We start from the raw sequence: 24,634 nt of genomic DNA on the forward strand, positions 1-24,634 counted from the left end.
TTATACATGCATCGATAAAAAATGAAAATTATCGGTTAAGACTATATCATGAATGATAATATTCGAGGGAGAATTCGAAAAAATAGATGAAAGAGAGCGCTAAATTTATAAATAATAATATTTTGAATGTCATATTTATAATTGCCCCCTTTTATTTTCCAATCACATATATTTGATAATGATTTATTAAACAATAAATTTATTTTCTCACCACGAAATAATCAAACCACTGACTTAAAAAGATTGAATTTTTATCAACATTACAAATTTACAATCATTAATCAACAAATAAAAAACACGAAAATTGAGAAGTCAGATTTCAAGTCACGACGCATATTTCATTAGTGGAAGGTGGACCCAGCCCTACTGTTCAAGTGGTCCCCCACCTGGCCGAAAAACAAAACCCACGAACACCGGCTTTTTACCGCGATCAATCTCGATCGATCGACGCCCCCCCGAATTTAAAATCCCGCATCAAATCTCATAGACCGATCTAGAGAGAGAAACCACGAGATCGCGAGGCTACAGCGGATTGAGTGAGGGAGCGGAGATCGGGCTTCGTGCATTAAGTCTACTGGCGCAATGAATCGGATCAGCAAAAGCAGCACGGAAGAAAAGAATACGCCCGAAAAAAGAAAAAAATCCAAACCCCCGAATCAAAAACTCAAAAAGAAACGAAGCCGAGTTTCAGGTTTTTTTTTTTTTAAAGGATTTGACCTCCCCCACCCGCCATTAAAATTCCATTTCTATTAAATTCGTTGTTTTAAGTTGTCTGTTCGCGCTCCGCACAGTGACGGATCGTCAGCACTTCGGTATTTTTGGTGTTTTTTTCATAATTTGAATTTTGGTAATTTTTTTTATGTTTTGGATTTGATGGTGTTTTAGTCTCTTTCTAATCAGAGCTCCCCGAATCTCGTGGTGCCTGCCTTTTTAAATGATTTTCGGAGTTACGGATTCTTTAAGGTTTTCCTTTTTGTTTTGTTTGGGGTTGGTTTTTAATTTTGGTTTCGTCAATCGATAGGTTTTTCTTTTTTTAATTTTTAATTTGTGTAAATTTTGGTTGGTTTTATAATGCTAATCATTTGCCCTTTTTTGATTTTGTTTTGACTATACGCGTGTAAGCCGAGAAAGCCTGATGGGCTCAATTGATGCAGTTGTCTGCCCTTTAATGTATATTTTTTTGTTAGATTTTTGTGATTCTTCTTAAGGGGAGGTAGGTCTACGCTAGGGTTTGTTTCCCCCTGTTTTCTACTTTACTCTTTTCCTATTTCCCACCCCTCATCTGGGCGGCGGTTTCCGTGTACGGGGAGCTCTTGTGGTGGTTTTGTTTTGTGGATTTCGCCGTGCTGTTCGCTGATTTCCCCTGTTTCGCGCACCGCAATCGTCGAGTCGTCGTCTTTCATCATATGGGTAAGTATTATCTGCCGATTTGTGGCGTTTTATTTGATCCGACATGCTCGATTTCTTAGGGTGTGCTTGACTCGAGTTTTATAGGATTTTGGTTAGTTTTCAGAAACCTATGTGCCTTCGATTTCTCATTTGATAAATTTTGGCGCAGTTGATGGTGATTGCTGTGAAATTCTTAGCTGATTTGGTGGGTTGATGTGTGCGAAGACGGAAGGGATGAGATAGCACTCTGTGCTTCTCTTCACAATGTCTCATTCGCAAGGTTTCGTGAAGCAACACTGCACGCTCCTCGCAGTGTTATGCGGGAAGTTTGTAGGTAGACAGAAGGCGGAGGCCAGGCGTAGGGCTTCTTATCCCTTTCCAGAGCTTGTTTCTGCTGGCCGCCTGGAGGTTAAGTTTAAGCCTTTTTCTGTTTTTTTTACCTGAACAAACGTATATGGGTTTTAGATTTGCCTTGTTATTTTGTTTACTTATATTAGTATTATAAATTACCAAATGCCAATTTTACTTTGCTTTGATAGTAATCTTTCTGGTGCCTGAATGCAGGTTCATACACTAACCAACCCTACCTTTGATAACTTTCGAGCGACTCAGAGAGCTTTGGAACCCAGTATATTGTTCTTTCAAGGGGAGCAACTTGAAAATGAGGAAGAGATTGGCTCGATTGTCTGGGAAACTACTGATGTATCAGAACCCCAGACCTTGAGCTCGCTTCTCTCTCCTCCATTACCAATCATTGTAAGCTACAAAATTTTGGAATTTTTTGGTTTTCCTCTGTCCTTGAATGGTAGGCTTCCATATTCTTTGAAAGTTGTTAATGGTAATTAAGTTTGTTTAACGTTGGGATAATGAATGGGTTCTCTATTTCTCTATGATTTTAATGAACAACGTCAAATTTCCAAACTCCGCAACATAATCTTCTTTCTAATTGCTATGCAAGCATTGGCATAGTTTACTTTAGCTTTTTGATGAATGCATGAAGGAAAGCATGAATATGGAAGCCTGTCTGTTCAATAATGTCTGTGAATTGTGAGGTTATTAGTACGGGGTACACTGAGTTTCTTTTTTATTTCAATTTATTTGTCTTTGATGCAGGTTTATTTGGAGGTCCCAAACAGTGAAAAGATTGCCCAGGCTATTCATTCTAAGGTAAATATTTGAGGTTTCTTAACAACCATGATTGAATGCTGCTTTGATGCGTTGTTCATTAGTCTACCATGAATTTCTTAATTATTTATAAGAGCCAAAGAGAACCAACTCTATGTTGTTGAAGAACATATTAGATAAGAAGTATGCTGCAGATTCTATATATCTATCTACATATATATATTTATAAATAAAAAGGAATGACTAGGGGCTATTATATGAGCCCCAGTGATCCCTCATGCGCCTACGAATTCGAATACCACACCTTACACTCATGAAGATTCGAACCCCAGACCAGAGGGGACTTACAACTGACAAGCAGATGCCCGACCAACTGATATGAGTACGCGGCGCTCTATATATTTTTATATTACATAAAGGTCATAAAACCTGTTTGGCTTCTATTTTTATATCGTTCTTCTATCACTTTTTTCACTTTGTCTTCTAATTCTCTTGTGCAACAAAATGAATCTGTCACTTGTCTTTGAAACATATGCATGCAAAACAAGCACAAAACAGAGAGCTGAAAGTCGATGTGAATTAGTCTTTAAGGGCCCGTCTGGCATTACTTATGTTTTTTTTTTTTTTACTTTTGTTTTTGGAAACATTTTTTTTTTACTATATTGTTTACATGTGTTTTATTTTTTTTTTTATTTTGAAAAGCAAATCATATTTTGAGTGTTTTTAAAAAGAACTACTGTACTGCTTTGATTTACATAGAATATAAACAAAAAAAAAATAAAAACAAAAGATAAAAAACAAAAAGTATCCCAAAGTGGGCCTAAGGTGCCTTTTGGGATCACTTTTCTTTTTTATTTTCAATTCTTTGTTTTTATTTTATTTTATTTATTTTTTGATTTGAAACTAAACATTTTTGGCTATTTAGTTAAAGTACGATTGTTTTTAAAAACACTCAAAACACCTAGTTATTTTGAGTGCTTTAAAAAATGTGTTAAATTATTTTTAAAAATAAAAAAAACAAGAAAAAATAAATCTCAGACAAGGCCAAATTGTTTAAGATCCCTGTATTTCTTCTGTAACACAAAACTACCTGGTTTGTTTTTTCAGTTAAAAGTCTCTATGTTTTTTTTTTCTCTTTTTTGCATCCATTTTTGTGCATGTTCACATGTTTGGGAAATGAACTGGCAGTATTTCTCTTATAAGCTTTGACTATGTCTTTTTTGTGAATTTTGAATATCTTATTGCTATGATAGTCTATTGTTACCTTGTGGTAGGATTTTACCTAACAAACCAATGCATTTTTTTTCCTTGGAAATTTTTATGTAATATGCAGGAAGAATACATAATCAACTCATCCATAATATTATTTTCTAGGAAAAATATATCACAAGACGCTATTTTTTTCCTTCTTCCAGGGGGTTCCATATGTGATATATTGGAAGAATGCATTTTCATCTTACACCGCTTCCAACTTTCGCCAAGCACTACTATCAGTTGTACAAAGGTGTTCCTTTTTTCTGAAATTATTTTATTAATGTGATTCCGTGAATCTCCATTTGTTTTAAGTTGGCATTTTGTTTTGCAGTTCTTGTTGCCATGCATGGGATGCTTTTCAACTTGCAAACGCTTCATTTCGGCTTTACTGTGTTAGAAACAACTATGTGTTACCTGATAACAACCAAAAAAGCAGTAGTAAGCTCGGGCCTCGTCTTTTGGGGGATGCTCCCAAGATTGATATCGCACCTCCTGAGAGAGAAATGATTGAAGATGAAAGCCCGACAGATGAATTTCCGCCCCTTAAAATATATGATGAACATATAGATATCAGGTTTCTCATATGTGGAGTGCCGTGTGCATTGGTGGGTTAGAACTAATGCATTTTATTTCCCTTTTTTACTTTATTCTTATAAGAATACAGTGTTTATAGTTATTTTTCCTCCCTTTGCTTTTTTGTTTCCAGGATGCATTCTTTTTGGGTTCACTAGAAGATGGCCTTAATGCACTCCTAAATATTGAAGTAAGCTGAATGCATTAATGCACATGGCTAGATTTTAATTTTTTAATGACTAATAACCTAGTGGACAAGTATTAATAACTTCTAGCTAATTTGAGGGAACTTTATGTTATTAATTATTTTTGCAATTTTAATGAATTATATTTGCTGGCATTATTAGGACTGTATTTCCATACTGAACTATTCATTTAAATTGCGTCGAATGTTTAGCCTACATGATAACCTGTCCCGAACATGACTAAAGACGTGTTTTAATGTTGACCAATTAATTCCCTATTTATTTTGGAATTAAATTGATTATTAGGTGGATAGAAAGGGTATGATTCCGAGGACCTTTAACCATCAAATTTATACTGTTATTTAGGGGCACTTTTGCAAACTTGGGAAACCTGGTCTAATGCATTGCAATACACTTTGTTGCTTCCTTTCCTTCATCGGCCTTAAGGGTGATTAAAGGACCACATCCTAGGTAGCACTAGTTAATGATCCAACCTATAACCTCCATACACAGTAAAACAGTGATTTGATGCATAGCTTGCCAACCCACTTCTAATTCATTATGTTGTAGAACGCCCTTAGCTATTGCCTTCGTCAATGCCCAAGATTTGATCTCCCTCCCTCCCTCCCTCCCTCCCTCTCGCTTGCATGATGGTATTGATATTTGTTTGCAATGTACCAAATTATAACTTAGAAACTCACTATCATAAGAATAGAAGATCCAATCAACCTGAATATATGGATAAATCATGGATTTTTTATTTTAGGTTATTTAGTTTTTGCGCGCAAGGACTAGTTTTTATAGAACACATTCGAGGAAGTAATTGTATGTCAAACTATAATCTATGTAATATATGATAAAAAATATGCTTCAATTACATCTTTTGATCTTTAAAGAAACCCTAAGAGTGTATTAGTTGCAAGAGATTGAATTTTTCTTGTATTTGTATAAGCTGTAAGTGAAGCACTCGAGTTGTAGTTGTATGATATACATTGTGACAATTTAACTCATTTACTAATGAGCTATGAATTGTATTAACACTTGACGGGTCAAAGATATTTTTAATTGCCTTTGAACTCAATCCATTTGCTCAAACCAACTCTCCTAATATTTTAAAACCTAGGTTTGCTTTTGTATGCTTTACAAACCATGCATTTATGCTTCACTAAACCGTGCTTTTCATAGCTTTGCTTTTGAAAAACTTGGCATATTACAAATTATTATTTGTGCGAAAATGTGTGAATAGAGCACCATGTTGCATCCATGGCTTTAATACCATGGGCAAAACTCTTCCAAATTGTCTTATTCATCTTTATGGGAGCAGTTGTAATTTCAGATCGAAGTACACAACAAAACAAAATTGTAGCACTGTCAAATGAAACCCGGTGATTTTGAACAACAACAACAACAACAACAAACCTTTATCCCCACTTAGTGGGGTCAGCTACATGAATCCTTTTTCTGTATTGTGTTCTATTGAGTGTCATATTTTCATTTAATTCTAATAAATTAAGATCATTTTCATTTTTTTAAAGATCATTTTTTTATACAATATGCCCAAGTCTTTCTAGTTCTACCTCTGGCTTTCTTGACATAAGTTAAACCTAAAGCATCTACTTCCTAATTGGATCATCAGATGGTCGACGTTTAATGTGACCAAACCATCTAAGACGTCTCTCTCGCCTCTCTCTAATTTTGCCCGCCACTGGAGCTACACCAACCCTATAACGAATATATTCATTTCGTATTTTTTCTCTAAAGTGTAAAGCCACTCATCCACCTAAGCATTCTCATTTCAGCAACACTTAGGGCTCGTTTGGGGCAGCTTATAAGTGCGGGCGGCGTTCTCAAAACGTCGCTTCACAATTTGGAAAACACGTTTCGGTAGCTTATCCGAAAACGCGGCCCGAACACGCGGCTGGGCGTTTACACTAAACGCAGGTCGCGGGTCGAACCCTGCTGACCACATGCAAGCCGCATTTCAGGATAAGCTACTTATTTGGATAAGCACAAGCTGCCCCAAACACACTCTTAACTTAGTTTTATGCTTCTCTTTTAAAGGCCAACATTCAACGCCATAGAGCATTGCAGATGTCACCACCATCTTATAAATTTTCCTTTCAGTCTAAGCGATACTTTTCTATCACACAATAGGCCAAAGCATTCCTCCACTTCATCCAACCAACTTGAATTCTACTAATAATATCCCCATCTATGTCACCATCACTTTGATCAATAGACCCGAGATATCTAAAGCGTTCACACCTTTAAATAATGTGATCACCCATAGTTACATCTCTAAACCCGGTGATTTTGAAATTCAATCAAAATAAATGAAATAATTGTTAGATAATCTTATGATTTCATATTAATACATTTTTTTTTTGGCTTGAGAAAGTAAATCTAGAAACTTCACGTACGCTGTTATTAGCATCATGCTACACAGTTTAACACTCAAGCAAACTTCCTAGAATCGGGGTTCCAACTTTTTTATGATTCCATGCTGATCTGAATCTTTATGTAGTCACACTTTGCCATATATTTTATGGTTAAATTTTATATAATTTTTTATGCAGACAAATACCGATGTTTATTTTTTTACTTCCTGCAGATTCGTGGGAGTAAACTTCACAATCGAGTCAGGTACATTGTAGGCTGTTTCTGCACTAATGCACTACAGAAATATATTTGGCTTAATTGTTTCTTTTTATATGTTTTTTTTTTTTATTGCTGCATTACTTAAATACATAAATACACACCATACTGGGCTGGAAATAGGGTGTCTTGCTTATTTTTTACTTAAAATTTTACCCACAAATTGTCTTATATGGTTCTGCCTGCATTTGTATTTATGTTTTCTGCTTGCATTTGATTGTGGGGTGTAGATATTTCTCTCTATTTTTGTACGTGGGCTGTTGGATGTGGATTTTTTTAGTGTTTTGCAAGTTTTGATGAATATTTTCATGAGCAGTTTCCTAGTACTGGTGTGAGGTTTTGATAATCTCTAGTTGTGTGGAGGCCCCAGACAAAGGGCTAAAAGGTGGATGGACTCGAGGAGGAGGATATCACCATACATTCGACGATCAGAGGTATGTTGCTCCAATTAGAAGATTCCTTGAGGGACCAAATGACTAAGATGCGAGAGAACTTGATAGAGGAGCTCCAAGAAGTACGAAAAGCCCGTGAAGAAGATATGAGCGACATACGTGCTAGTTTGGAGGAAATGCGTGAGGATATCTCGCTATGCAAGAGGGCACTAGAGACACCCACCAACCATCATACTTTCGAAGCCAAGAGGATCAAAGTTCCAAAACCAAAGAGTTTTGGTGGAGCTTGCAACACAAACAAAGTTGACAACTTATGGGGACTGGAGCAATATTTTGGAGCAACGAGGATTACAAATGATAATCAAGAATACAATTTGCTACTCTGTATCTTTCAGACATTGCTATGTTATGGTGGAGAAAAAGGCGTGAAGATATTGAGAAAGGTATGTGCACCATATCTACCTTTGATGACTTCAAGACAGAGTTAAAGAGGCAATTCTATCTTGAGAACGCAGAGGATGAGGCGAGAGCCCGATTGCAAAGGTTCAAGCAAGAGGGTTCGATTCGGGAGTACATTAAGAGTTCGCAAACTTGGTTCTTGAAATTCCCGACATGTTAGACAATGTTGTTTTAGTCAACTTCATGGATGGATTCCAACAATTGGAGAAAACTGAGCTTAGGAGGCGTGGAGCACAAGATCTCGCTATTGTCATCGTCGTTGCAGAAAGCTTGGTCGACTATACAAAAGAGTTTACAAAACCAAAAGATAAGAAGGGTATCCATTTCAAAGAGGGGGAAGACAATAATCAACATAAAGAGGAGACTCGCCACGAATTGACTACATCCAAGGCGAAAGACAAATGGAAGCCTAGAAATGACAAAGTCAAATTACATAACAACCACTTTCTTTGTAGAGGACCTCATTGGGTAAGGGATTACCCTTCAGAAGAAGGTTCTAAACTCTCTCCTAGCAAGCCATGAAGAGGAAGAGGAAGCGATATGGCGGCACATGTTGGGGTTATACAATTGTTAAATGGGATACAAGCTCCAACAAAACTCTAAGCGAAAGGGTTTCTCTTTGTAGAGATGCTAATAGGCGGGAAGGCCACAAGGGCAATGGTGGACACAGGTGCTTCCCATAACTTCATCTCCGCCAAGGACGCATAGATGTTGGCTTTGCAGATGACTAAAAGAGGAGGCTCCATCAAGATAGTCAACTCAACGGTAAAGTAAATCCATTGATTAGTCAGAAGAGTAAGACCAACATTAAAACGTGGTCGGGTATCTTAGACTTCTTTGTTATACCAATGGATGATTTTTAAATTGTCCTACGGATGAACTTCTTGGATCAAGCAAGAACATTCCCAATGCCCTTCGCCAGTAGCATGTGCATCATGGAAGACAACCAAACTTGCTTAGTACCAACAATAAGGGCTAACAAGCAAAAAGCCAAAATGTTATCAGTCATCCAATTCGAGAAGGAAATTCCACAAGACCAGGGGAGCAACTTGATTGTTCTTCATGAATCGGATGAAGAAGAGAAGCCTCGAGGAGGCATGCCAAGGAAAGTGGTGGAGGCTCTACCACCAAGAAGGGGAAAATATCATCAGATTAGGCTGGAGCCAAAGACAGAGTTGCCAGCCAGGAAGGAATAACCCAAGTTTGCCAAGAGCAAACAAAGGAAGCGGGTCCGAGTGTCAAGAGGAAGCCGCAATGAGGGCATTGCGAGCTTAAGTGGGGGGAGAGTATCACGCTCCGCCATATTTTAGAAATTGGCAAGACCCTCATGGGATTGAAGCTTCTAGAGTAGGTCAGAAAATAGAGAGACATCCAAGGGACTCTAGAAGATTCCACCACATTCTGGAGAATGTTAGACTAAAAAGCTCCAAGAATAAACTCAAGAGTAACCTAGAAGTTCTAGGGCTATGTATGTACTTAAGAAAGGAGTGTAGAGCTCTCTAGAAACTGGAATAATCTAGTGTATTCTAGAATGTTCCCTTAGGCTTGGAGGGGGCTATAAATAAGAGCCCCTCCCCTCATTTGTATTCATCTAAGAAAACATCCAAGCTTCCAAGCATTCAAGGATTGTAATTGTCTTTCTTAGCGAATTATTCCTTTCTCCAATATTTCTCTCTACTCTTCTTCTTAAAGTGTTTTATGCTTACAAGTTCAAGTGTTTTGAGGGATATTAGATTGATTTAGTGCTAATGAAGAGCGCTAAAGCCGCACGGGTAACTAGAGAAAAGTTAGTCAATGACATCTTGCTTCAAATTAGTATAAAAGCATTAGGTTTTGTCAACATGTCACTCTGAAATGGGGCAAATTATCAAGGCCAATTAGCAAATTATTATTAGAATGGCGTTTTATTTATCTTTCAAAACCATTTGGAGGAATTACAAGCAACAAAATAAGTGCAATATTGCACAAAAATAAATCAAGTTAATGGTAGCCTTATTAATTGGAAAATTAACCAACTTTGCCCATGAGAACCAGCTAATTAATCTTGCCTTAATGAAGAATTCATTAAAAAAATATTGTTAGGAGGCAAGGCATTGATTTTGAAAGAAAAATTATTGACATTGTTTGGAGTATACTTACGGAAATTATGACATCCATATGTGACAAATTTATCAGATAAAAGATATAATTACAAAAATTAGAAGCTAACGCATCTTGATTCAATGGGAGAAGAGATTCTAAGACTTTTTTTCTAACTAGATAATGGATATGGATATCTTCTTTGATTAACAAATGACATTTGGTGAGCATCAATTAAGATTTGAAAACCAAAACTAATTGGACAAGTTAAAATTTATTGGATGGGTAAGCATAGGGGTGTCAATTTGAGTCAGCAGGTCTGATTCGGGCCTTACCCCAAAATGACTCGACCTGAATATGGTCAACCCAAACCCAACCCGAATAATAAAAGGGTCGAAAACTAAAACCCGAACACGAGCTTGACCTACTAACCCGACCCCGACCCGAAATGTCGTGTTTCTTTGGGTCATGATTGAATTTTCGAGTTCAACCCTAACCCGACCAGAATAATAAACCGGTTGAATTCTCTGACCCGAACCCGACTCGAAAAATTTTTGGTTCAACCATAACCTGGATTTTTTTAGTCGAGTTTGAGTCGTGTTGGTGTGTCAGGTTAATTTTTGACACCTCTAAGTAAGGAGATAAAAAGGAGAGACTTGGGCTACAACATACCATTACATGGTTTTCATGAAACTGTTATTTAAAAAATAATATTTTTTCTTACCCCAGCTGGAACGATTGCATGATGAATTTAACTCTTTGAAACAATGACTTAAGAAGTTATATGAAGACTAGTGCATTTGCAATTTTTTTAATTGGGAGAGTATTGAATCAAGTTGAAAATTCAATTGTTTATTTTTGTAAGAAGTTATATGAAGAAAATTTGAAATATCTAATTATGACTGAATTTTGTGTTGTTCTATAATTGCTTCTGCCCAAAAAATTTATCATAATTCTAGTCATAGAGCTTTAAAATATTTTGGCTCTAAAAATGTTAAAATGGAGGCATGCAATATGGAATTAATTCTTTCAAAAATATACAATAGCGCCAAAGCATTGTAATAGAATTCAGAATAAGATTGATAATGCCTTTTGTTTGCATCTTTCATATCAGGCAACTGAATGTGAATAATTTTGACCACACACTTAATAAAATTTTTAAAATATTTAAAGAATCATAACTTGATTTAACTAGTGCCTCACTAATACTTAATAAAATTTTCATGATTAAGAATGACTTTTCATTCTGGGAAACTTTCACAACTCTGCTCGGGGGCTTAGAATTTACAAGGCAGGAACTAATGGTTGGACTATAAAATTTAACTTTAATTACTAATTCTAAATCTAAAATAAAGAATCACTAATGATTAAAAATTAAATTAAACAAATAATAAATTTACTTTTTTTATTTGTTGACTTCGTCTTTTATATATATTTATTTCTCTATTACTCATCTTTTAATAAAAAAATTAAACATGAAAATGCTAAATTAAAGCAAAGTTGGATATCAATAGCCAATGAATTCTCTTACTTTTAAACTGTAGTAATAGAGGCAAAAGAGAAACAAAATGCATGCTAGTTAAGTATATCTAATTAGTGTAAAGAAATAATCAACATTTTACTATTCAATTATGGTCTTTTAGTAATGTCTAGAATATTCAGTAGTATAGTACAATGACATCTATATTTATATCTTATTATTTACAACGGTCACATGATCACCATCTAAGTATACACCTAGCTGGTACATACCTAATGGGCACAACGGGTGAAAAACATGTCTAATATTGCCTAAGATGGAGAGGAATATGCTCACCATTGATCAATATTTTCTCATTGACACAGTGGTTCATGATTTAAATTTCATGCTTGTTTCAGGTGATAAGAAAACATTCACGGGCATGGCTATATTGGCCTCTCCAACCAACATCATAAGGGAGTGAACTTCATTATATTCATCATACACATATAATCACGCTGTATAGTTTACATCATTCACATTTTCATATAATTCAATATACAAATTCTTATAATTAATGCATACAATTTTTCATATTAAAAGACATGAAACATTCATATCAATATATCTGATAAGATTGAAGAACAAATAAATGAAAATAAAGTCCTATCAAGTTCATTAATCAAATATCACTAACTAATTGCATAATTGGTTTAGAGGAAGCCAAAAATGCTACTATAACTTAGAAATAAGAGTACTCATCTCATCTAACCGGATTGCCTTCAATCACCCTTAAACTTCTCATATAGATTGGCACCTATAATATTATAAAATAATAATATGTGAACATGGTATTTAATTATGTTTAATTTATCTTTAAATTAATTATGTTATTTTGGTTGGTTGTTGAAATACTTTATTGTAAGTATTTATGCCATCCTAATTTGACTATCAAGATAAAATTTTAACCATGTTTGAGCATGTGCATTATTCGAGTAGCTTGAGATTAAATGTTGCATTTATGGTGTAACAATATAAAACATTTCAATTGGCTAATGGAAATAAACCTAATTTTGGGCTTGGCACACCTGTTCCTAAAGCTTGAGAAGATGTTTAGATTACCTCAAATGCCGTGGAAATATGATTTTTTGTTAATTTTTTAGTGGTTGCTCCTTTCCAAAAGTGGCTTGATTTATTTTTTAAAACTGTTGATAATAGTTTATATTTTAATTAAGTGGTCAAACTTAGTGGATTAATTAAAATTTTCTATCTAATAGCTAGGTAAAACTCACAAGTTACTTTTCCTATCTAAATAAAATTTAGGATGATCTATTAATTTTCTAATTAATGGACACATTTGGTTGGGATTTGGTACTTCCTATGACTAATCGATGTATTTCTTCCCATTTATGCTAAAGCATGTATTTGATGTTGATCGTTTTGAGAATGGGTTGTGTTTTCCAATATTTCTATTTTCTTTCTTGGGTTTGGTTAGTTTTTTGTAAGGACCAACGTTTAGAAAGCCGAACCGGACCGGCCGGTAAAACCGGGAACTAGTGGTTGATCCGGTCCGGAACATAGCCCGTTTTTGTCGTCGAATTGTCGGGAACCGGTCGAACCACCAGTTCAACCTTTTAATCAGAGAACCGGCTTGATGTTTTGAAAAATGTAAATATTGTTTTATATATTTTCTTCTGTGTCATTTTAATGGTTACAGCTCTCCCCACATGCTTCCCAGTTCAAAAGACAACATCAATATCCAGGCGTCAATATCCAAGCGTCTCATATATATATATATATATAAAGAGAGAGAGAGAGAGAGGATATGGGGCTATGGTGAGGGGAGAGGGAATGGAAAGTTTATACTTTATATAGTTATTCTTATTAACTTTTTTTTGGAATACTAAAAAAGTTATTGGGAATAGGACCAGCTGCCTTATGTGAGAGTATTTTTTATGAATAGTACCACTCAAAAGTGTTTTATTTATTTATTTATATTTACATTATTATATTATTATTATATTAATTAGATTGTATTTAATTAATTTTTGTATTTATTAATTATGATGTCATCCGGTTCAACGCCAGTCAAACTAATGAACCATGAATCTTTCGTTCAAAACATTGGTAAGGGCCCCATTTCAGTCTATATCATGAACAATCATGGCTTCAGCTTTTTTGGGTTTCCTTACATTTAACCTTGGTATTCATGTTTCCCTTCCTTGCTTATCTTTCATGTGCTTGCTTTCTTACAAATTGTGTTCTGCATTTTTTTTTTTTTAATTGAGTATACTTATGGCACATGCAATAGTTCTAGGAAATTAGAGTAAATTAAAGGAAACATAATTGTTAAAGTCCCAAGTTTGATCATGACAGTCACTAATTGCTAGTCTTGGTCCTCTTAGCAACCCTTGGTGGAAATTTTTTTCTTTGTTAGTCGCAATAGAAAATAGTGTTGATATTGTAGCAAAAAATGTCAGGTATTATAACAAATTGTGCCCCCACACTGTAGTACAGTGATAATTATCTCAATTGTCACTGTTTGCATCCTTCTGTTCCTGTTATTAATTCAAAATGTTTTTGCTATTTTAAATCCTAGAACAGAAAAATAGATTGTTGTTTTGCTGCTATCTAGGGGAGAAAACAATAAATTTGATTGTTGTAATCATCATTACAGTTGCTTAACATAGCACTTGATTAATGACCAGAACCAAAAAGATTAGGAGTGCTTATTTTTCAGCTAAGGTTCCACTCACTAGCTTGTTGTACAGTCGAACAGTGGAAGAAGACTAAAATATAAGAAGAAAAATTGCCATACACAAAAGAGGCAAAAACAATTGGTGGGACCCATCTACAATATAGAAAAGATCCAAAATATTTTTAATTGATTGATGGATGAATAGCGAGTACCCAAAAAAATTCTCGCAACCTTTAAGTACTCAATCTAGACTCTTGTTATTTTATCGACTTTTTTAGTGATTTCAGAGCAACATTCTGTGATGTATGGTATAGACAAAAGATAATATCAAAATAAGGGATGCCCTCTTCTGAACTTGGAGTGACATAAAAGGTTATTAAAGAGACGAGGAACAAATGAGACATGGCCATCACTCATGTAAGGCGCAATCTTTTAAAGCGTCAAGTCAAAGTGAATATTTCTCTATTTGATGGGGCAGTTGATGTTGATAAGCTCGATGCATAGGTTGACTGCTTGGAGATTTACCTTGTATTTGTATGCCATTCATGACAGTTGCATTCACTCTATGTAAGTTAGGTCATCATGCCATGCATATTGGAATGCCTATCTAAAGATTAATAACATTCAAGAGGTAACGTCGGGGCTGTTCAAGCCATTGATATATTGAGAATTCTACTCAATTGGTTATGTTGAAGGTCGATGCAAGAAAGTGACACAATATTGTGCCAATGCTAAGAACAACTTGAGCATAAGTACACCACTGAGCTTTTTCATCAATAGTTAATTGAGAATGGATCTAAGGGAGGTAAACTGATGAGGTATTTCTCGGAATTTTAATTACAAATTGCAAATGAACTTTGTTTGTTCTCAATCATTGATGTCAGTTACACCAAGATAATGGTGATGCTATAGAGCGTAAGAATCAAAATAGAAAGGACAGTACTAAAAAGACTTCTAATGGATTTTTCTTTGAAAGAATGACAAAAAATCCCTGATAACCCTTTCTCTTACAAAATTGGTTCTGATAAGTTGTGACCTTTGTTAGATATCAAGTCTCAAAAAGTGCCATAAATTACTCCCTAAAAATAGTGGGCGAGACAAAAATAAAGGATCTGTATTGGGGCAGATAAAGTTGGGTTAAGTGGATAGGCAGACCTTCTTTGTCTCTGACGGCAATTTCAAAGGACATAACAGCGTGGGCATCCCCTATTATGGATGCAACATATAGCTGTGTGGAACTTCCTGAATTTGCTGCTCAAATAGGTAGCTTTTCTGCTCAATTATTTTTCAATAGGATTGCTTGAAAATGCTCAGGACATGACTTCTTTTTTCATACCTAGAGCTTACTTGATCACAATCACGTTAATGATGTTTCTTGGTCTGCTGCTGCTATTCAGGATGCCTTTTTTTTTAACAAATTTGCTTTATGCGTGGGCCATAGCAAAGCTTAAAATATTGGCCATTTGGATGAAAGTTCTAGTAAGTATGGTTAAAGCCTTCTGTTATCTGAAGCTTTGAGCTATAATGTGAAGTGCAACTGAACTGAAACTCACTATATTAAACTGTAAAAGGTTGTTAAATTTGATATATTTCGTGTATATTTTGAGTTTAGATGGAAATGATAAATGATCAAGTTTACAATTTTGGTGTTAAATGAATACGATTTAAACTCTAAACTATTATTTGACTTCTTTGGTCCGGTTGATTTGTCAGTATAAATAAGCAGCATAGTTACCTAAATTGTTTTATTTGATAGAAATGCTTCGGGCCTTCCCTAAACTGATCAATATAATTTTTTTTAATCAGGTTGTGAGATGAACTGGTAGTTAGGCAACATAAATAAGATTGTTTTCAAATTTTTTTTGTCCAAAACATAAATTTGCCAGGAAATAACTGTTATTTGTAGTTGTGTTTTAGATAGAGTTGCCCGTTAAACGTTCAGTAGGTGGGTTTGAAATATAAAATTATAACAACGAATGTCTATCTAGATGGATTTAGGAATTTATTGGTAAAAAATGATTTTTGCCAAAAAATTTTGGCAAAATGCCAATACTTCTAACACTTTTTTGCCATAATGCATTCTCTAGGTGCTCACCAGTATGTAAGGCATGCGGGAATCATTGCCATGCTCTGAATTATTAGGTAGACATTTTCTAACTAGTTGCTGAGTACTGATATTATAGCTTTTTTTTCTTTATGCGTGTTTGTTGTGTTCAAGTGAGCGTTAATACCCATTTATGGCTATTTCTATTGTATACTTGATGGATTCACCGCATTTTCATTAACCTTAGAAGGCATTTTTTAGGCTTTTTGCCCTGGAATGTAATGTTTTTTTAATGCCGCTAATGTTATGGTCAATGAGGAACATATGAAACCATTGTGTAATACCACTTAACAATCTATTAAAATCAATGACCTTGTCACATGTTTTATGTTTTTACCATATTTTATCAGACTTTAGTAAACTCGTATGTCTCTAGATTTTCAGGTCCAATATGTATTGCTTGGAAATTTGTTTCTTTTCTTTGTTTGATTTTTTGTTTTCTATTTTCTTTTTCTATGGTTGTTATTAAAATGAAAAATCCAAAGAATGATAGATTTTAATTGAATGTCTCAGCGCAACACCGCCTCCTCTCCAAGCTGGAACATTTACTCGTGGGGTTGTGACAATGCGTTGTGATCTCACTACTTGTAGCTCTGCTCACATCTCCCTTCTCGTGTCTGGTAGCGCACAGACTTGTTTTGACGATCAGGTACTTATTCTTAGGACCAGTTTATTTCAATAAGTATTAGATCTCACTTTCAGAAGCGAGTTAAAAAAGACTCAACAGAGTCTTCATTCTTCAAACTCACCTTCGAAAATGTGAAAAGTGGGTTTAATTTTATGTGCTAAGTCTTATTTTTTTTTAATTTTAATAATAATATAACAATATTAAATTAATAGAATGAAAGGTTAGAATTATTAATTTAACTTGTAATATTAATAAAGTAGCAATCAGATAATATGAGGGTGGATAGTAGTAGCTCGAGCGAGCATGGGAGCTGAGTTAACAAGAAGCGAGTTCTTCCAAAACAAATAGATCTCACTCTTGTCTTTTCAATGCATTTCATTCTCAATACTGATCCAAGTACTTGTAGCAAAATAAATTGGACATTCTAGCAGTGCGTAGTTTTATGGAATATTTACATAAAATACCAATCAATTCCTATGTATTTACATATCTTACACCTAAAATTTAATTTTTAGATATATGCCATCTTACCAATGTATGAAAAGGAGTATTTCGCTTTTTAAAAGTTAAAGTTGTTCTCTTTTTGATACGATATGAAAGATTTGGATGGCATAAATGTAAAAAATAAAATTTAAGTGTTAGTTATGTAAGACATACGGATTGGGCGGTGTGTATGTATCTATGTAAATACCCAAGATTTATTTCAATGATTAGGTGCATGCTCTTAATAATGGTTTTTTTCACGATTAGTGCTCTTACGGCTATGACCGAGTTCACATTTTCGAAGCTCACCTTAAAAAGGTAGAAATAGGTTTTAAGCTTAACTTCTTAAAAATCACCGTTTTGCTTCTTTTTTTTTAATATTAATTTCAATAATATTGGAAAAATGTTATGATAGTTTAGAAATGTACTTCTGCTTATGGTAATAATAAATTAATGTGAAGGTGGATAAAAAATGAAGCTCATTACAGCCCCAAACAAACTTATGAACTGAGTTCACATGAATTGAGTTCCGAAGAAAGTAACAAATCTCATTTTAATTCAACCTACTTTTTAAGTTGAGATCCAAATCCTTGCAATGACACAAGCTGGTAGCTAAAATAGCTTCAAAAAATTATAATTGGATTTTGCACATTTAACCTGGTTTTTGTAAAAATGCAGCTTCTGGAAAGTCACGTTAAGAATGAACTCATTGAAAAGAGTCAGCTAGTTCTTGCTCCGCCAAATGATGATGAGGGCAAAGTAGCGTTACCTGATTCTCTGAGTTTCAGCTTGCGGGGCATCTGTATTTGAAGTTCACATGAAGGTCCCAACATGGGCTGCCCAGGTATGATTTTTTGCCTGATTTTTAATATCAATTTATTGGAGAAATTTTTACTCTTTATGATTTTTTAGTAAGCCAAGTTCAGAAGCATTGTGAACAATTTATTGGGATTTGATTTATTATTTTATGAAGTTCTTGTATTCGGACAGCATCTTGGATTCTGATGCTGTTATCCCCAAAAAAATTTGACATACTAGGTTAAGAATTCAATCATATTATAATTTTTTGGGTGAAAATTCCTTCCCTACATTATGTTCTTTTACCTTGGGCGAACAATTAAATGCTTGGAGTTTATAATTCTCTTCATCTCGAAATTGCAATTGATTTGCTTTTACCAGAAGGTGACTTACGAACTAAGTTTAGATTCAACTCAAGATCAATTCAATTAGATGTCATTTGGGATCACTTTTATTTTTTATTTTTATTTTTTTGTGTGGATGTTTTAATTTTAAAATAAAATATGTTTTATTCAGTTAGTTGTTTTTAAAAACTCTTGAAACATTTTTTAGATTTATATTATTTTAAAAACAAATTAATTTATTAAAAAAAATCAAAACATGTTAAAATTATACCAATCAAACTTGTGTGTGCGCATGCGGACACGGGCGGGCGCAGGCGGACGTGCGCGTGTATTATATTGAATGACCTTCACCCATCATTTGATTTTTTTAATTTTTAAATTTATTATTATTATCTTTTTTTTTTTGTATCTCAAGGTTGTGCGTGTGTGCGTGCATTACATTGGATGACCTCCACCCGTCATTTGTTTTATTTTTATTTATATTTTTTAATTTTATTATTATTATTATTTTGTATCTCCAGGTTCTAAGACATCTCGCACCCGAGATTTCCTATCGTAGCCTCGTCTCTCTTGGAATTGCTAGCATTCAAGGGACTCCGGTGGCTTCCTTCGAGAAAGAAGATGCGGATCGTCTTCTTTTCTTCTGTTCAAGACATGGGAAGGACACATCCACTGATGATGTTTTTCTTAGCCATATGCCAAGATGGTCTTCTTTTCTTATCAGTGAGAGGTCCAACCACAACCCCGAATCAATGCCTATCCACCCCATAAAGTTGGTAGGCACAAATGGAATTATCTATAAGAAATTTAATCGGAATCACAATGATAAAAGATCAGCGGAGCGGATCAATATGGCTGTATCACATCCAAAGAAGAGGATGAAGTTCGCTGCGATGAGACCGATTCCTCATCTAAGACAGCACAAGATGCTTCCTTTTTCGGGAGTACCCGAGTCCGAAGCCTATGACGGAACTCATGCGAAGCCAAACTTATCGATCACCCCTTCTATAAAGTCTAACGTTGTGCCTGCAGCTCCCTCAAGTCAGAGAAAATTGATGTCGAGTTCCGTCCATACTCAGCTGATAGTTCCTCTAAATCCGCTCCCCATGAAGAAGCATGGTTGTAGTCGGGCTCCTATCCAAGTTTGCCATGAAGTAAACTACTTCTTGCATTCTTTTTCTTTGGGGGTCATTTTCATGCATACCACCTAGTTTTTATGTATTTATATTTCTAACATTTTTCTTATAACATCAAAAATATTTTTATTTTAACCTTTTTAAAGTGAAATACACATTTTGATGTATAGATAAGGCAGCATTATATATGTAAATATATAAGAAATTAAATGGTATGCATGTAAATCTTCCTTCTTTTTTAAATAAAGTTTTAGATATGGATTTGTCTAAGTCTGGGATATTTTTCCTCGTTTTTTCTTGTTATGCCATAGGAAGAGTTCCTAAAGGATGTGATGCAGTTCTTGGTTCTTCGGGGGCACAGCCGACTCGTTCCCCAAGGTGGTTTGTCTGAGTTCCCTGATGCTATTCTTAATGCGAAGCGGCTTGATCTCTACAATTTGTATAGAGAGGTTAGGAAACATGTTTTTTTTTATCAATATTGTTTTATTTTTTTAATGGAATTATTCTGAATGTTGCTGAATATAATAATTTATTTTAATTTTGCGATGATTTCTAACTACTTGCTTTAGGTGGTGTCAAGAGGAGGTTTCTATGTTGGGAATGGCATAAATTGGAAAGGTCAGGTTTTCTCGAAGATGCGCAACCACACATTAACTAATAGAATGACAGTATGTTCCTTCTCAGAATATTGTCTTATTACCTAATGGCATTTAGATGTGTGATCATTATAAAATAATGTAGTTCTTTTTTTTTCTCTTTTAATTTGATTCACATTGCGATATGAATTTTTATGGTTTCCACGCCTCCTATTCTTAGGCTTATGATTGTATTTCCTTTTGTACAATTCATACAGGGCGTTGGGAACACACTTAAAAGGCATTACGAGACATATTTGTTGGAGTACGAATTAGCACATGATGATGTTGATGGAGAATGTTGCTTGTTGTGTCATAGGTTAGTACTCCTCTTTATTTTGAAGCCTGTTATGTTTCTATTTTATTATTTTGGGGGCATTTACATATATACCACACAATTCTTATGTAATTTACATATTTAACTCTTTAATATTCATATTTACATTCCTACCACTCAAATCTTTATGATCACATAAAAAAATATCATCATCATTTTATTTTTAAAAGTGAAATGCACTTGTCATGCGTCAGTTTATAATACCAAGATGTTATAAGTGTAAATAAATATCAAACTTTGGGTGTTAGATATGTAAATACATAAGAATTTTGTGGCTTTTCTAATAATTTGTAAGGAAGAGTCTTCTCCGCACTGGTTCTTTGTTGGTAAACTCACAACTGAGATTGCAGTATGTTTCTTCCATGTTTTAACAGCAGTGCTCCTGGCGATTGGGTTAACTGTGGACTATGTGGTGAGTGGGCTCACTTTGGATGTGATAGACGGCAAGGTCTCGGTACTTTCAAGGTATGCCATAACTTTCTTTAAATATTCATATTTTGGTATCTAGAAAATTGAAGATGAGTGTGCCACACGTGTGTCAGGCAACAAATGAATAGCCCCCTTGCGTAAGTAGTTGGAGAACTAGGGATAGCTCTCTCTATCCTAGATTTCAGAAAATTCTATTTAGCTATGGATGCATATAAAATTTCTACCTTAAATTTGCTGAGCATAAGCTATATTACAGATGATTCTTTTATAGAAGCTGCTTTGTCCACCTGAACCTAACCGAAAATTAAATAACTAGAAAATCTGATATTTTGGTAAATAAATAGGAAATTGAACATGAGTGTGCTACGCGTGTCAGGCAACTAATGAATAGCCCCCTTCCGAATGTAATTCTATAAGTAGGGATTAGCTTTATCTATTCTAGATTTAAGAAAACTTTATTTAGTTATGTATGAACATAAAATTTCAACCTTAAATTCGCTTAGCATAAGCTATATTATAGAAGATTCCTTTATAGAATTAAATAGTTAGAAAGTCTCACCCAAACCCGACTTGCATTTAGTTTGTTCAGCTGGACCCAACCCATATAACCTATTTAACATATTCGGTCAATTTCAGGTTAGCAAGCCAATTTTAGGTCCTGTCAACCTGAAACTGACCTGAGAAATTAAACTTGTTATGATTTCTAACTCGAACCCAATCAGAAAGCTACTCGGGTCAATCCATCCTCAAGTTTTTCGAGCTGAGTTTTGTTCGAGTTGACGTGTTGGGCCAGTTTTTAATAACCCAAATTTTGTAGAGCCTCTCGTAATCCTTTTTCCCTCGTTGAATACAAGGCATTATGAAAAAACCCAATTTGTTAGCACAACATTTGGTTTTATGCTACTGGTGGCCACTGAGCTTGATTAGAGCATCATTTTATCATATCTTATAAGAATTGGTGCCTTACTAGGAGTTTTTGGGTCGAGTCAAAATTGATGGCGACTTATTTAATTGAGCCCATCATGTCAAATATTGCTTATGCCAAACCCCATATATTTATTTATATATCCCGAGCGAAATTTCTTATTTATTTCTGAAATGATTTTAATTTTCAAAAATTTGGACAGGATTATGCCAAAACTGATGGTTTGGAATACATATGTCCGCATTGTAGTCTAACGAATTACAGCAACAAGACTAAACCTCCAAAAATTGCCAATGGCTATCCTAACGCAGCTGTGTCGCGGCATGTGTAATTTTTGTCTTATCTTTTTTTTTTTTTAATTTTAATTTTCCTTTCGATAAAAGCCCAATAGTGAATATGTGGGCTGATTTGTTATAGTTGTTGTTCAGGTCTTTTTTAGTGTAGTTTTAAGCCGACATTTCCATGTACCTGCTAGTAAATACAAGGTAAAGAAGGAAATTATCTAAATCTTATTGCTTGTTTTTTATAGTTACTAGGGCTGTCAAAAAAGCTTGTTTGTTCTCAAATAACTCGTGTTCAGCTCGTTCGTTAAGTAAATAAGTCGAACAAATTTTTAAATCTTGAATTATAAACGAGTTGAACACGAACAAATCGTTGTTAGCTCGTGTTCGGCTTGTTTTAGCTAGAAATAAAAATATATATATATAGATAATTATTTATATAATAATATATTATACATATTATTTATATAATAATATATTTTATGTATTTATATCTAAGTCGTAACTGCTCTTGTGGTAAGATGGTTATGCACATTGTTTTGCATATATTTGGTTCAGGTTCGAATTCAGCACTCCCATCTATTTTTTCAGTTTAATTTTAATGAGTCAATTTCGAGTCGAGCACGAACACAAATATTTAAATCAAGCCTAACAAGAACACATTGTTCACGAGCCAGTTTCAAATATAAGACGATTTCGAACACTAGTAATTTTGAACGAGCCGAGCACGTGTCAAGCCTGAACTTGCCCAAGCTCGGCTCATTTATAGCCCTAATAGTTGCTAAAGCCATTGCCCTCTCAAATTCACCAAACGAATGTTGACTAGGCTTTGAAAAGCATTCATAAATTTACTAAGCTTTGAAAATCATTAATAATTTTTAGTTTTTATGTACATACCATCTTATATAATAAAAATGTGTATTTTTCTTTTAAAAAAGTTAAAATGATGGTATTTATGAGTTGATATGAAATATTTGATTGATAAATATTAAAAATGCAGGATTTTTAAATACATAAGAACCAAGTGGCGGCATGTATATAAATGTCCCAAGCAATAATTGCACCGTTCATTTGCTTCTTGATTTGATTATTACATGAATTAAATTTCATTATTTTTCGTAATATTTTTTAATGGTTTTGATAATAGATCATTTATTTTGTTCAAATTAGTAGTTTTCATGCACATATTTAATTTTTGTAATTTTTTTATTTATTTATAATAAAATCGATAAATGGCAGCTCATGCATTTCACTACCACAAACATCTTTGCGCTTAAATCTATCATTAGGATAAGTTCCATGCAGCTAATTTCAACTGTCTCTATACAGAACTCTTAAAAATGCTCATCATTTGTGAATAGCTCGTGTTTAGCTTGTTTGTAAAGCAAATAAGATTAAGCATAAATAAATCTTTTTGAGTTCGATTTATAAAAGAATTGAAGAGCAATAAATTTTTGTTTGATTGTGTTCTATTCATTTTCATTCTAATTAATTTATCGTCGAGATTGACTTCCTCAGTTGCATGCGGTTCATGCGGCAATGAATGCACCTAACTCGTATAATTCCTTTCTTCAAAAAGTGTTTAATTTTCAAAATTTAATTATATTATTTTAATTTATTAAATTTTAATAAATTATTATTTCGTTAATGTTTCGTTGAGATCAATTTAATCTTTTTTTTTATATATATACAAATCTACACAGTTATTTTATATTTATATATCTAATATTTAAAGTTCAATGCTTACACCTAAAATATTTTGTTTAGAAAAATTTATGCATAAAAAATTATATTTTTTTTAAAACAATAGCGCGGATAACTATTTCCATTCCCTCATATTCTAAGGGAAATTATGTTTGGTGTCTTCTCTCTCCTTTTAGCTAGGCTTAGGAGCATTTAAAAGCTTTAAGTTGAATGAAGAGCTCATCACTAGTCACTACTTTTCATCTTATTTCCTTATGGCTTGGGTAGACTTTGTGTATATATATACATTGTGGTTGGCGTTTAATAGATTAGGTAAAACACAGTTTTTAAAAACACACGATAAACGCACGAATCAAATAGTGAGACAGTGTTTTGAAAATATCGCCGCACTTATAAACTGCTCCAAACGGTCCATTAATCATTCAATTAATAAACAGAGAGATGATTGATTTTATTTAATATTCCCAACCATTAAAAAAATAAAAAATATATAGAGAGAGGTTTTGAAATGCTTTATTTCGATGAATTTCAATTTAAAAAAAAAACTAAAATTAAATTTCTA

At 34.1% G+C, this 24,634-nt stretch overlaps 1 protein-coding gene across 1 annotated transcript; it reads left to right on the plus strand.

Moving 5' to 3' along the window:
• The first annotated feature begins 712 nt into the window (after window positions 1–712).
• On the plus strand, window positions 713–22,567 carry LOC110025997 (AT-rich interactive domain-containing protein 4-like). Its single transcript, XM_020726727.1, is given in 17 exon segments — window positions 713–1,410; window positions 1,559–1,797; window positions 1,954–2,145; window positions 2,503–2,556; window positions 3,930–4,018; window positions 4,100–4,373; window positions 4,475–4,531; window positions 7,138–7,169; window positions 16,886–17,021; window positions 18,162–18,269; window positions 18,271–18,327; window positions 19,147–19,779; window positions 20,073–20,210; window positions 20,331–20,429; window positions 20,615–20,715; window positions 21,108–21,198; window positions 22,290–22,567. Coding segments are annotated over 16 exon segments (2,334 nt in total). The 5' UTR covers window positions 713–1,410; window positions 1,559–1,653; the 3' UTR covers window positions 22,419–22,567.
• The last annotated feature ends 2,067 nt before the right edge of the window (window positions 22,568–24,634 follow it).

This window comes from Phalaenopsis equestris, unplaced genomic scaffold (assembly GCF_001263595.1).
Source record: "Phalaenopsis equestris unplaced genomic scaffold, ASM126359v1 Scaffold000347, whole genome shotgun sequence".
In the NCBI taxonomy this organism is placed as follows: Eukaryota; Viridiplantae; Streptophyta; class Magnoliopsida; order Asparagales; family Orchidaceae; genus Phalaenopsis; species Phalaenopsis equestris.